Source organism: Melanerpes formicivorus, unplaced genomic scaffold (assembly GCF_026170545.1).
Source record: "Melanerpes formicivorus ecotype bairdi unplaced genomic scaffold, bMelFor1.0.p_v2 SCAF_45, whole genome shotgun sequence".
NCBI lineage: Eukaryota > Metazoa > Chordata > Aves > Piciformes > Picidae > Melanerpes > Melanerpes formicivorus.
The window spans coordinates 5371703-5386275 of record NW_027142397.1 but is presented as its reverse complement, the minus strand read 5'-3'; the positions used below and the strand labels follow the sequence as shown (position 1 = coordinate 5386275).

General features: G+C 57.2%; 1 protein-coding gene across 5 annotated transcripts in view; it reads left to right on the top strand.

Annotated features, from left to right (window-relative positions):
• TMEM200B (transmembrane protein 200B) overlaps positions 1-14573 on the top strand; it is a 31262-nt gene extending 16689 nt beyond the window's left edge. For 4 of the 5 annotated variants that reach the window (XM_068159391.1, XM_068159389.1, XM_068159392.1 and 1 more), the window contains one exon: positions 12795-14573. In XM_068159391.1, the coding sequence (XP_068015492.1) occupies positions 12818-14122 (1305 nt within the window). In that variant the 5' untranslated portion in view covers positions 12795-12817 and the 3' untranslated portion in view covers positions 14123-14573. Of the gene's footprint in view, positions 1-3658; positions 3883-12794 lie in introns of those variants that run through there. The other variant, XM_068159390.1, reaches the window with a different exon arrangement.

Below are 14573 nucleotides of genomic sequence, written 5' to 3'. Positions count from 1 at the left end.
CAGCAACCTTGTGAATATTAAGAAAGCTGCTGCAGCTTCTCCCATGGGTGGAAGCTGGATGAAAGCTGGATGAAAGCTGGGTGGAATCTGGATGGAGTAATAGTGCCCTACAAGTGTTGTCTGCCAGCAGCTCAGGAGGGGATGATGATCTGACTCCTCAGCGGCAGATTGCTTCCAGCCACAAAGTGGTCTGGCTCTTCCCAGCATGACCATGGGCTGAGGTTGCAGCAGACAAGAGCAGTCCTGAGGCTTTATAAGCTCCACAGCTGACTCTGTGGTAGGAATGCATCACATCCCCGCTCTGGGCCTTGCTTTCCACATTACTAGGAAAGGCAGAGGAAGAGGGAACAGCTTCAGGCTGCACCAGGGGAGGTTTAGGTTGGGACTTGAGGAACAATTTCTTCCTCAGAAGGGTTGTGAAGCCCTGAAGCAGGCTGCCCAGGGCAGCGCTGGAGTCCTCCTCCCTGGAGGGATTTAAAAATCTGTGTAGATGTGGTGCTGAGGGACACAGTTTGGTGGTGACCTGGCAGTGCTGGGTTAATGGGTGATCTTACAGCTCTCTTTCAACCAAAACCATTCCATGATTCTGTGATGTCTGCTTCAGACCCTGGGGCTGAACAGAGCTGACCCACCCAGCCCCATCCCATGGCAGGGGGGTTAGAAAGGTCCCTTCCAGCACAAACCATTCTATGATACAATGATTCTATAATCCCAGCCCCACTGCTCCATCTCCCCCCTTCCCCAGGCAGCAGCATTACTGACCCCAGCCAAAAGCAGCCCAGCCTCTGCAGGTCCCTCAGCCAACAGTGACCCTGCCAGCAAGAAACCTCACTGCTGAGCCTGCTGCCCAAAATGCCTCCCCGAGCCATGACCCTGCCTTGGCAGGCAGTCTTCCCCTCCCCATCACCTCCAGCACAGGTTGGCAGCTGCCTCTGCCAGATCAGAGACGTCGTGGAGGCTCCTCTCTCCCCTCTCTGCTAATGGGGAAGGTTCAGGGGCTGGTGCCAAATCCTTCTCCAACAGCTGTATGTTCTCCAGCATGAGTCATCCCCACCCCGAGCTCTCAGCCTCTCCATAACAACATTCCTTCTCTCTGATCTCAGATCCTGGCTGTGATCACTCGCTGTCTAGTTGTCCTGCCTCCATCCACATGGTTCCTCCTGTCCAGGCTCTGTCCCCTCCTCAGAGAGCAGAGGAGGCTTTGCCAGGGTCTCCAAAGTTTGGACCAAGGCTGATGCAGATCCCCTCTCTCCCCCAAAGTCAAAGGAGATGCCCAATTTCCATGAGATCCATTTCTGCTCTCTCTGAAGAGAGAGAGTGACATTGATTCTTTTTCTTACTGCTTTTTGTTGTTCTGCCCCATCCAAGACTTGTCTAAGAGCAACCACTGACCAGCCTCTCCCAGAACATCAGGGAAAGTGCTCAGAGCCTTTGGTCCTGCTGCAAGCAGCTCCATCTCCTTTGGTCTTGCTGCAAGCTCCTCTCCAGAGCCTTCTCCCTGTGCCACTTCCCCTCTCTCCCTGCTGTCACTTTCATCCCCAGTGGGCTCATTTCTTTGTCTCTCTGGACAGACAGCAGCAACACCCACCTCCTGCTCCGTGAGGAGGGATGGAAGAGCCAGGCAGACCTCTTCCTCCTCTGCAGGAGCTTGTTCCCTCCATGGTTCACCTTGAACCCTGGAAAGCTGCAGGCAGCTGCCTGCAGCATCTTTCATCGTGTTAGTGGTAGGCCCATGGTGAGACCAACATTGCTGGGTGGCCTGCAACTGGAAAAGTGCTTTGGAGCAGGCTCCTATGTGGGGCGGTGCCAGAGCTGCTCTGGCACTGCCTGTCCCCTCCCTGCCCGTGCTGCCCCTCACTCCCAACACAGAGCTCTCCACGCTTCCCCCTCCTGCTCTTTAGCCAGCTCAGCCTGGCACAGGTACAGCTTCTGAATAGAAACCAAATTTTTCTCAAAAGCAGTAATTTCTGCTGGAGCGTGGAGTGCCCAGATGGCCTCCAGTGGCAGTGAAGGGAGACCTTGAACACGTCACTTGACAAAGCCAAAGTCAGACAACGCTCCCCGGGCGGTTGTGTTTGGTCACTTGCCTGGGCAGCTGGGATGAACACAGGATAGCTCCAGCCCAGCACAGCTGGAACCCTGAACCCCCCTCGCCCTTCCCTGGCACTCAAGACGCTCCAAAGTTTCCCAGGTGCTGCAGGGGGTGGATGAAGAAGACCCCACACAGCATCTTCACAAGTGGGCATTCTCTTTCTCTTACCATCACCTCACTGGATGCTGCTCCTGACCAAAGTCAGGTGAGGAGTCGGTGTGCTGTGCCCCATTCCTGGGTTTTCCCCTAAAACCCTTTTCCTGGGTGCAGTCATGCAGGGAACTGTGGGGTTGTGGTCCCTGGAGAGAGTAAGGTCTGGGTTGGTACTCTGAGATCTACCAGGAGGATGGGGAAAGGGCAGCCAAACTTGGGGCATTTTCATTGAAGGGCTGATAAGGATCCTCTGCCTGCAAAACCTCACTGGCCTGGGAGGACAGCTGGACCCAGTCCCCTCAGCACTTCCCAGTGCAGTGGAGCGTGAGTGTGGTTGTGAGAGCTGGGATCACTGGTGCCAGAGCATCCTGATGTGACATCCATGGATACAGCCCTGGGGGATGCTGCTTGCTGCCCTGTGATGGCAGAGATGTGGGGATGGGGACAGGAATGTGGAGATTGGGATAGGGCTGTAGGGATGGAGATGTGATGATGCAGGGCTGAGGATGCAGGGTTGGGGATATGGGGAGGGGAATGGAGAGATGGAGATGTGGGGGTTGGGATGTATGGGTAATGGGGACATAGAAATAGGGATGTGAGCATGAAGCTGTGTGTTGGAGATGTGGAGATGGAGATACAGGGACATGAGGATGTGGGGACGAGGGTGCAGGGATGCTAGGATGGGGATGTAAGGATAGGGATATGGGGATCCAGTACCATGATTCCTGGGGCTAATGAGAGATCTCTGTGTGTCTCTTTGGGAGGTTCAGTAGAAGGAAAAGCAAAGCACTACACTGGGAGCCCGGCAGAATCTCTCTCCGTGCCTTGCCTGGGGGAGAAAGTGCCTCTGGAACCTGCTTTAGATGCTGTCTGCAGGGTGGGGGCTGCATCAAACGCCTCGGCTGCCAAAGTTAACTCATGGCAATGCTACCCCTCCCTGCTCCCTCACAGCTGGAAAGGGAAACTCCTGCAAGTCCAGAACTGGTGCATACTGGACTGACTGGGAGAAAGAGGATCAGCAGGGCCGGCGGAGCTGAGGGGCTGTGCTGTGGGTGAAGGGTCCCTGCACCCTGAGCATCCCCCCCGGGTACCCGGGGGCGGTCTCAACCTGCGCAAGGGGCTTGGCGCAGCAGAGTGAGAAATCGACACAGGGCCGGGGGGGTGAACCCGGCGGCTGCCCGCGCTCCCCCCGCCGCTCCCCGGCTCCAGCCCCGCTCCCGGCCGGGAAAACCTCACCGAGCCCCGCGGAGCGATCGCAACTTTCCCACGGCCGGGAAGCGGAGCCCGCACCTCCGGGGAGGGGCAGTGGGGGACCCAGTGTCTCTGTACCCCCACCCCCTCCCCTCTCCCCGCCATCCCGGCGCTCCGCCCTCCCGCGGGGCCGCGGCCGGGGCCGGGCGGGGCGGAGAACCGGGGCCGGGCGGAACCCGCCGCCCCCCGCTCCGAGCTCCAGACGTCCCGGCGGCGGCGAGCGGGAAGCTGGGAGCGGGGAGCCGGATCCCGCTGCCTCCTGCAGCTCCATGGCCCCGGCCGCGGCGGCGGAGCCCAGCGCCCGCCGCCCCCGGGGCACTGGCACCGGCTCCGGTCCTGGTCCCGGTCCCGGTCGCGGCGGGAGGAGCACGACTCGGAGTCCCCCGGTGAGTGCGGGGCAGGGGGAGGGTAGTTCGAAGGGGAGAACAGGGGGAAGGGGAGAGAGGAATCGGCGGGTGGTGATCGACACAGACACACGGACATACGGACGCACGGACTTAAGAACACGGCACCCGTCGGGCGCACTGAGATCGGCCCCGGGCACACCAACCCCACACTGGGGGGCACCCACGGGCAACGGAGCACCCACAGGCACGGGCACCCACAGAGACAGACACCCACGGGCATAGAGCACCCACGGGCACTGGCATCCATGGACACAGGGTACCCACAGACACCAGGCACTCAGACACGAAGCATACAGGGGCACGGAGCACCCACAGGCACAGGGCACCCACAGGCACAGGGCACCTATGGAGACAGAGCACCCACGGACACCCACAGGCATGGGCAGGCATAGGCACTGGCACCCACAGACATGAGCACTCACAGGCACCAGCCACTACCAGGCATGGGGCACCCACGAGCACAAGGTGCACAAAGGCATTGGGCAACCGCTGGTGTGAGCACCCCATGGACACAGGGCACCCATGGGTCTGAGGTATCCCCAGGCACAGGGCACCTACAGGCACAGGGCACCCATGAATACAGGCATAGGCAAGGGGCACTCATGGACAGTGGGCACCTGCGGACACAGGGCACCCACAGATACCAGGCACCCATGAACACTGGCACCCATGGGCACAGGGCACCTGCAGGCACAAACAGGCTCCCACAGACACCCAGCACACACAGGGACAGTCACAGACACGGGCACCCAGGCACACAGCCATGGACACACACATGCAGCCCACACAGTCTCATGTGCAGGCACCGACATGCAGGGGTGCACAGATGTGCACAGATGTGTGCTCACACTCGTGTGCAAGCCCACAGGTGCAAGCACCCTCGCATGGCAAGGATCGGGGAGCTGGGCAGCACCCCACTGTGGGGCCCAAATCCCTGTGCTTCTTGCAGCTTTCCAGTCCCTTTGCAGAGTGGGGAGCTTTTCACTGTGCAGGGTTTGGTATGGAGCCTGGAGAGAGGGGAAGAGGGTGGAAGTTATCCCAGTAGCTCCTGGAGTTTGGGATCAGAAGAGTTTTTGGCATAAGGGGCACAGCTTTGCTCTGTGGAGCAGGGAATAACTACAGCGAGCTCCTGGCACACTTCCAGGTGGATTTTGATCCTGGGCATGGAATCGGGGGTGTTGCAGGGTAAAGAGGGGAGATGGGAGGTTTAAAATGCTAGAGGTGAGAGTAATCCCAGCTGGGAATACGGCTGGGAACTTCAGAGCTTGCAGCAGAGTGGGATGCGTGTCCCTGGGGTGGGATGAGATGGGTTTGGAACCCGCTGGATCACTTGGGCCATGCCTGGGAGCAGGGAGGACTTGGCAGCTGCCTCCCCACTCCTCACTGGCAGGGGTTTTTCACAGTTTGGTCCTAATTCCCTGGAAATCCCACTTTATGGATTGGTTTTGTCCCTCCCTCCCTTTCTCTTGGCCACGAGGATTTGCATGGTGCCTAGCTGCAGCCCACATCCCCGGGTACCCTGGCACCCTGCATCGCTTCCAGTAGGCAGGAATTCTCCCAGGAAATCCCCCTGAGCTCCCCACTCCTCCTCCTCCTTGGAGGCAGCAGAAAGCTGCCATTAGAAACCCGCTCTCTGTTTAAATTTAGATGCCTGCATTAGCTTGAATTTGGATTTATTAATTATTTGCATCTGGTTCCTATCAGACAAAGTTGAGCAATGCAGATGTCCTGGTTTCAGCATCAGCTCCGAGGAGGAACTCGCAACTCGGTGGTGGTTCTATTGTCTGCTTAAACAATGGCCTGTTGGGGAGCAGGAGCAGGAGCAGTCGGGAATGAGGATCCCCAGGCAGGGGTCTGACACGAGTTAAGCATCCAGCCGGCTTGGCTTGCGTGGTCTGCTCGTGGCTCTGGGTGACTGCAGCTCATTTCCCAGCCGTGGAGATTAGTCTAATTAGCAGAGCAGATCTGGGTAAAGCAAGCGCCAGTAATTAGCAGCCGGTTGGATGTTTCCATGCACTTTCTTTGCCTGAGGGGTAAGAGGACTTTAGAGGATGGCCCTGTTTTGGGAGCTGGGAGAACCTTGGAGAAGTCAAGGTGAAAGGAGCTGCTGGGGGGCACTCCTCACTCCCGGGCGTTGCTGGATCTCATTTGCCCACCAGGACCTTCTGGAGGAGCTCATCAAGCAGGGAGTGGAAAGCAAAGGGACAGGCCCATCTGTGTCCTCAGCCCACCCCAGCACCATCTTTTCTTGTAGCCTGCTGTTCTGGATTGTATTGCAAGTGACAGTGGTGGCCCTGCTGGCTCCTGGCTGCTGTCTGGGATGTGTGACCTGAGAGATGTGGTTCAGTTGGTGACCTGGCAGCTTATGGTTGGACGGAATGATCTCAAAGGTTCTGTGATTCCATAAGATGGGAATCCAGCAGAATGCAACTCGGTGTTCTTCAGCCTGGAGAAGAGAAGGCTCCAGGGAGACCTTCTGGTGGTGTTTCAGGACTGCAAGAGGACAATCAGAAAGATGGGGACAGACTTTTAAGCAGGGCCTGTTGTGACAGGACAAGGGGTGATGGTTTGAGCTAAAAGAGGGAGACTCAGACTGGAAAGAAAGAGATTTTCTTACTCTGAGGGTTTTCCTGGCCCAGGCTGCCCAGGGAGGCAGGAGATCCCCCATCCCTGGAACTGTTCCATGTCAGGTTGTTTGCGGCTCTGAGCAACCTGCTCTAGTTGCTGATGTCCCTGCTGACTGCTGGGGGGGTTGGAAAAGATAACCTTTAAAGGGTCCTTCCCACCCAAACCATTCTGTGATTCTATTATTTCGTGGTTCTTCTCCACAGCTTGACCAAGTGTGGATCCACGCTTGGCCAGCTCCATCCATGTGGAGCGTGGATGTCTCCCTGAGCAGTGGAGGTGATTGGAAGTGACCATCTCATCCCCCCTGTCCTTTTCTTGGCCAGACTGAGGTCTTCACTGGTGTGGAGAGAGGAAGAAGGGATGTTCAGACAGATGAGCCATCACCTTTGGGCAATGGGCAGAGGAAGGTCACACCTGGGGTCTTCTGCACTACAAGCCCAGTTAAAATCAGGTGTGAGACCCTCAGCCCAGGACCAGAAGATGATTGCTGCTGGGAGGGGGGATAATCCTTCCCATAATTAGCATTACTGGGTTATGTGGAAGCTTCTATGAGGGAACTTAATTAACTCTGATTGATTAACATGTGTCCCCCGTGAAAGCTGAAGCTGGAGAGACAGATTCTGTCACCACGCTGGGAACAGGCTTGTGCTGGGGTCACAGTGGGGAGGCTTTTACCCCTCAGGGCTGAGCCTGGAGGAGGCTTCAAACTGGAAGCTGCTGGGGGGTGTTGGAACCGTGAGAGGGTTTTCTCCTGCTTGGAGAGACCCAGAAAGATGCCTGGTGGCTTTTTATCTTGTTACTTCTCTCTGGACATCCTTAATGTGCAGCCAAGGGGGAGGAATTTGAAGTGAACTGAGACAAATAGGAAAGGAGGAGGCACCACAGAGGCCTCAAGCCACCCCGAGCATCCAAGATGAGGGGTGCCCCCGCACTGGGACCGATCCTGCTCCGCACAGTCCCCTCCCAGCCCCGTAGTGGGGGCGGCAGTGGAGGTTAGGCTGAAGCAGGGAGTTATTTTTAATCATCAGAGCGCAGTGCAGACTGTCACTACCCTTCTCCCTGCCTTCAGGTGGGTGGGAAGCCAGGAGGGCTCTTGTGGCACAGCTCAGAGCATCCTCATACCACTAAGGTCCTGGCTGCTGGGTCCCCCTTTCTCTGTGGATTGGGGTTTTGGGGGGAGCTCAGCCACCACAGGCTTTGGCATCACTGACTTCATCATCACAGGCAACCTTGGGGCATTGGATGAAGGGGAGGAAGCTGTTCTGTGCCTTGGTGCTTTGGGAGGTGTGTGGGCTCACACATCATCCTGGCTGATGTGGCACCAAACTGAGTTTTTTTTCCTCAAGATTAGGAGAGCAGCTTTAAAGTCATAGTGATTGGGGGGGGGGGGAGGGAATGGGGAAATGTGTTTCTGTTTGCTAAGCGTTTCCTGAGTGTTGGTTACACCTGGGCTGCTCCCAGTGCCACCTCCCTGGGGTGATGCTCTGCAGATGTGACCCAGGGGATGGGATGTAGAATGGGATTGTGCCATACAGCTGGAGCAGGGCAGGACAGCAGTGGAAACTCTTTCCCTGGGGAGATGCTGGGCTTTGGGTCCCTGGCGGAGTCTGTCCTGCACCAAAGCCCTTTCCAGGTGTGATCTGGGCACACTCCTGGAAAGATAATGGGTGAAGGGGATCAAACCTGATAAACCTGCAGAGGTGGGAGGGGGCAGGTGCCCCCAGTGTTGCCTGCACTTGGCCCTTTGGCATAGGATGGTGTTGCAGCTCTCCAGCACATCGCAGAGCTGGCTGGCTGCTAGTGGCATGTCTTGTGGCACTGCCCCGAGGTGGCACTGCCAAACACGATCATAGCCCCTCATCTTTTGCCTGAAGGGAGGTTTTGGGACCAAATCTGCATTTTGATAGCCTGTGGTGTGCTGCACATCAAGCTGGCAGTGTGGGCATGGCAAGGTCAGAGCATCCCCAAGGCACCAAGGGGATAAGGGAACCCATCTGCAAGAGGGACCCTTCTCAAACTCCCCTTTACCTGCCATCCAGCTCCACTGTTCTGAGATGTGTTGGGGTGTGGTGTCACATTTTGGGGTGTTCTGTTTGTGAAAGAGGCAGGAGAGGACTGGGGTGGGAAGGTAGTACCAGTAACATGTCCTTGTGATGGGGGGATTAGAGAAATATTTGTGTTTATTTTAATGAAAGGGATTGGAGGCTTAACTCTGAGCCTGGCAGCGGAGCAGCTCCTTGTCCCTTTCCATCCTGCTATCAGTTTCACAGAACCATGGACTCACAGAATCCCAGCATGGTGGGGTTGGAAAGGAACCTCTGGAGATCATCCAGTCCAACCCCCCTGCTAGACTAGGGTTACCCACAGCAGCTTGCCCAGGATCACAATGGCCAGGGGCAGGGTTGGAATCTCTCCAGACAAGGAGACTCCACAACCTCTCTGGACAGCCTGCTCCAGGGCCCCAGCACCCTCACGCCAAAGAAGTTTCTCCTCCTCTTCAGATGGAACCTCCTGGCTTCCAGTTTGTGCCCATTGCCCCTTGTCCTGTCTTTGGGCACCGCTGACAAGAGTCTGGCCCCATCATCTTGGCCCCCATCCTTTAACTCTTGTCCTGTTGTTCCTCTCCACTGGGAATCAAAACCTCAGCACTGGAGGCGTTCTGTGAACCGTGGCTGCTCTAGGGCTGGAAGGAGGTGGCCAGGAGCCCTGGGCTACTGCTTGCCCTCACCAAGGGTCCAGGCTGTCCCCTTGCCCCGGCAGCACCCCTAGCCCTGCCCTCCAGCTGAGCTGGGTGCAGCCTTGGGCGGCTGCCTTTGCTCGTCAGAGGCTGCGAGCGGCGGCGCTGGGTGGCAGCTCCTGGGTTTAGTTTTTTTCTGGTCTTTTATTTTTTTATTTTTTTTTTTTAAAAAGAGCTTATATAACCTTGGGGATTCTATTAATAAAAATAATGGGTTTGAACTCTGGGAACAACCAACCCCAGCGATGAGCAATCGAACGCTCCAACTTCAGGAGCAGGCAGGGGATCGGGCGCTGGGGACAGGAGGAGGAAGGCGCCGGGGGCAGGAATGGTGGCAGACGAGCGGTGAGGGGTGAAGGGAATTCCCTGCCCTAAAGTGGGTTCCTGGCACCTGCCTGGCCCTCCTGCCTGGGATCTCCATCCCTGCACCCAGGGAGAGGGATTGGAGAGGGGAAAGAGGTCTGGATGTGGATCCTGTGGCTATGAGGTGGGTGGGCAGCCTCTGGTCCTGCTGCACCCATTTTTGAAGCAGCCCAGTTCCCCCAGTTCAACTCTATCTGGTATTCAGGTTGGGTGCAGCAATGTGGTAGAGCCAAGGTGAACATCACCTGGACTCAACCCAAATCCCTGGAGGGATACTTGGGATACCTCTAGGTGCTGGCTTTGGCTCCATGGGGCTTAGTGGGGGTAAAGGAATTAGCATTCTGCCAAGGAATTCTGCCTTAAAGAGGCAGAACTGGGTTAAAGGAGGCAGAACTGGATTGATAGAGACAGAAGTGGGTTTAAGGAGGTTTGGGTCCAAACCCAGGAGATGGTTGGTGTGTGTGTTCAGCATGACTCTAGGGGCTGGAACCCCTGGGTGGGGTTCAAGTTCTCCCTTTCCAGTCAGCATCAAAAATCCTTTGCTCCTCTCTTGCAGTTTAGGGAGCCCTCTTTTAATCCCTAAGTAGCCAGCAAGGTGCTTAAAGGGTTTGATATAAAGTGAAGAGAGGTTGAATCAAAGCTGGTCACTGGAGGAAGCTGGAACAGAACCTAAATCAGGGCATTTGGAAGCAAAAGGCCCCCAGGCTTTGTTCAGTGCCCGGTTGTTTCCCTTCAATACCAAAATATTTAAGGACTCGTTTTCCCACTCAGGGCGAGCCCTGCACTGGGTTTGTTGTGTTTCCCCCATTGCAGTGCAGGATTTATCAGCTGGTTTGGCAGGAAGGTTGAACATCCCACTCAGCAGTGGGCCGTGGGTTGGGCTGGTTTGTTTGGGACTTTATTTTTTCCCTTTAAATCTCCCTTATTCAAATTGTCACAGCTTGACAGCCTTGTGCCAGGAACACGCTGTCATCCTGCAGCTCAGAGCTTTAATTCCTTCCCTCTGATGCTAATAACACCTAAAGATGATTAAGACTAGGGAGAAATTAACCAAAAAAAAGCAAAGCAAAGCAAAGCAAAGCTCAGCCCATAGTATCTTCTGTTTCTGCCATTGGTGATGCTGGTTGTTGCCTCTGGGTGCTTCATTCATCTCAGGGAGTAAAATCAGAGTGGTCAACCTCCTCCTACCAGGGTGTTTCTCCTTGGGTTTGCTTTCTGGCCTTTCACTGCTGAATATCATAGAACCATGGAATTGTTTCAGCTGGAAAAGCCCTCTCAGATCATCAGATCCAACCATCAACCCAGCACCACCATGCCCACTGAACCCAGGCCCTGCAGTGCCATGTCTACACATCCCTTGAAGACCTCCAGGAACATTCACTCTACCACTTTCCTGGGCTGCCTGTTCCAGTGCTTGACCACTCTTGGGAAAGAAATTGTTCCTCATGTCCAGCCTAAACCTCTCCTGCTGCAGCTTGAGGCCATTTCCTCATCCTACCAATGCCGCCCTGCTGTCCGAATGCTTTCCTTTGGCCATTGAAGCTGCAGGGACTTTGCAGCTCCTTCCACAGCATCCCTTGGCTGGGGGCCACCCTGCAGCACTCCCTGCTCTCCCCAGTGGCACGTCCCTGGTTTGGGAACAGCCTGGGCAGCATTCCCATGGTGGCAGTGCCAGGAGATGCAGCCGAGGGCACAGACACACCGTCCTGCCCTGGTTGCGAAGCCACAGCTCGCGGTGCCAACCATCACTGGGCACAGAGCAGCCAGGCTGTGGGGACACAATTCCTGCCAGCAGGAAGTATTGATTTTATCTTAAAGATGTTTCTCCTTTTTTGTCTGGGCTGTGCTCTGAGCATGTTTTAGCTTTGCTGTATCACAGGGCACCACTTACCCCCTCCAAACCGGTGCCAGCCCAGCTGATGCTTCCTTGCTGGACTCATCACCAGCTGGTTTTGGCAGCAACTTTCACACCTCCTTACCCCTCTAGGAAACAAGTTGCTGGATAAAAGGAAATCTCATGTCCTCAGCAAGGCCCCCAAGATCCCTAGCTGTGGAGATCTTGGTGTGTGTGAGGGCAGGAGCATGCACCCAGGGGGTTGGCTTCCCCCTGCAGCAGGAGGTAGCAGCAGGCTGGGGAAAATGCCTCTTTCAGCTTAAATCTCAGGTGGGTGCTGTGTTGGTGCTTGCTGAAGCACAGGCTGGTGGGCAGCTCAAGGAGGATAGTTTGGGTTTTTAGGTCATGTTTTGGAAAGTGAACAGAGCAAAGTGAGGAGCTGCATCGCTCACAGGGCTTTGTCAGACCCTTGGTTTGGGGTTTCACGTGCAGCCATGCCTCAGTTTCCCTGGTGGGCAAATAAAGAGCCCCTTCCCTCCCTGCTGTCAAGCTGAGCTGGCTGCTGCCACTTTTTGGAGATGGGGTGGAACTTGGCGACCTAGGACAGGTCATTTGGGCCCGTGATGCCAATGATAGCTCCATGCCCATGGGGCAGTTGTGTCCCTTCCATCCTCACTGCCTTGCTCAGGGGGGTTAGAGGTAAGAGCACTGAGGTTTTTGCAGTGCAGAGGCAGATCCATGGCCCTTCCACCACTTAAGTGGGGAAAGAGGACAGTGGGCTGGGAGGGAGGAAAGCAAAGCTGCTCTGACATGGTCCTTGACATGGTGTGTCCTCTGTGCTCCCAGCATCCCCATACTCCTGGTATCCCTGTGTCCTCCATGTGACTGGCATCCCCATGCTTCCACTGTCCCTGTGATCTTCGTGCTCCTGACATCCTCATGCTCCCCATGTTCTTGGCATCCCACTGCTCTCAGTGTCCCTGTGCCTCCCATGTTCCCGGCATCCCACTGCTCTCAGTGTCCCTGTGCCTCCCATGTTCTCAGTCCCCCTGTGCTCTCAGAGTCTACTTGCTTCTCATGTCTTGGCAACCCTTTGTCCCAGTATTCCTGTAGTCTTCATGCTCCTGACATCTTTATGCTCCCCATGTTCCCAGCATGCTTATGCTCCCAGTATCCATCTGCTCCTCATCCTGCCAGCATTCCCATGCTCCCATCTGGTCCCCATGCTCCTAACATCCCTGTAGTCCCAGCATCATTTTGCTCCTAGGTCCCTGTGCTCCCCACGTTCCAGTGATGTCTCTTCACTTCTTTCTCCTCCACACCCTGCAGGACGAGCAGCCGAGCCAGAGACGATGACAGCTGAGAGCACCAAAGCCAATGGGCCCACACGGGAGCCAGAGGCAGGGGCCCCCAAGGCAGCGGCACCCCCAGCCCCACCGCGGCGCCGGCGTCGTCGGCTGCGGCGCAAGTCCCCTCCGGAGGTCCAGGTGAAGGGGCAGCTCCGCATGCGCTCGCCCTCGGGAGCCTTCGTCATGGTGGGCATCTCAGTGGTCCTGGTGGGCATGACCATCGCTGTGGTGGGCTACTGGCCCCACCGGGGAGCTGGGGTGAGCGGGGCCAGCACGGGGAACGGCAGCACCGCGGGGGACGTGAGGAGGGAGGTGGCCCCGGCGAGGAGCCAGGTGCCTCACAGCGAGAAGCTGAAGCTGATCGGCCCTGTGATCATGGGCATCGGGCTCTTCATCTTCATCTGCGCCAACACCATGCTCTACGAGAACAGGGACATGGAGACCCGCCGGCTGATGCAGAAGGGGCTCTACGCCATGGCAGGGGGGCTCCCCGAGGGGGCCGTCCCTGGGGACGGGCACTGCCAGCCTGAGGAGGGCCAGCCCGTCCCCACGGCCAACGCCGAGTGCGTGGAGGGCTGCTACCAGGTGGATCTCTCCTGCCAGCCCTGCCGCAGCCCTAGCAACAAGTGGTCTGACTGCTATGGCCCAAACAGGCTGCAGGCCACAGCCGAGTGCCTCCGGCACCCAGCAGCATCCCCCGTGGCCTCCCTCCTCAGCCTCCGCTCTGGCATCTCCACAGAGGCCAACCTTGGCCTCTCCTGCCACGCTGGAGCTGAGTCCTTGGTGTCCTCGGCCGTGGGCGCCTTGGCCTTGCCTGTCATCAAGCTCAATAACTGCTTGCTGGACGCGGCAGCACGGGGAGCTGGTGCGGCAGCGGAGGGGGATGCCACCCAGCCCCTGCCTGAAGCTCCACAGCTCTCCCAGGCTCCACTCTCCACCAGCAGCAGCAAGGTGCCCCGTGGCCAGGACCGTGGCGGTGGTGGCCACGTCGTCATCAACATGGATGGCAGCTGCCCCAGCGCAGAACTGGCGATGGCAGAGCTCAGCCTTGATGCACAGCTCCACACCCCAGGACACTCCAAGTCCCTGGACCTCGGGCGGCCGGGGGTGCTGCTGGTGGCCCCCATCAAGGACCGTAAGAACCGGAGCTGGCCCCGTCTGGACCAGGTCAGCCTGGTGGGTTACACCAAACTGGAAAGCACTGGCGAGTCCTCGGACCAGCTGCTGGAGCCCTGCCAGCCCCCGAGCCGGGGCGAGCCCCGACCCAGCTCCTGGACAGTGGGGATGGAGCAGGGCTCACAGGTCTGACGTCCCAGCGCCCTGGGGACTGTGACATCACAGTTCCCCATCCTGCCCCCAGCACCCACATCCTGGAAGGGTTTGGGGATGGTGTTTTTAAACAGATGCCAAGAGGGAGGTCCTGACCCACTGCTCCGGGAGAAGGACTCACCGAGGGTGGGATGTCCTCTTCTGGCTGCCTCTCGACGGCTTCCTGGTAGATGCCCTTGGCCTTACAAGCCCTCATCCTTGGTGTCTTTGCCAGAGGAGCCCTCGCCTTGGGACCCAGCACAAACTATGGGATGGGGACATAGGGGCAGGTGAAGCCCCACCAGCCCCTGCAGCACTTTATTTCAGCGGGGATGGGGTGGGAGGATGTTTTTGGGGGTGCTGTCCCCTTGTCCAGCCTCAACCCACCAGGAAATTTGCTTGACCAGAGCACGTCAGCCCCAGGGGGCTATTAAATGTTATCTCAATGCCA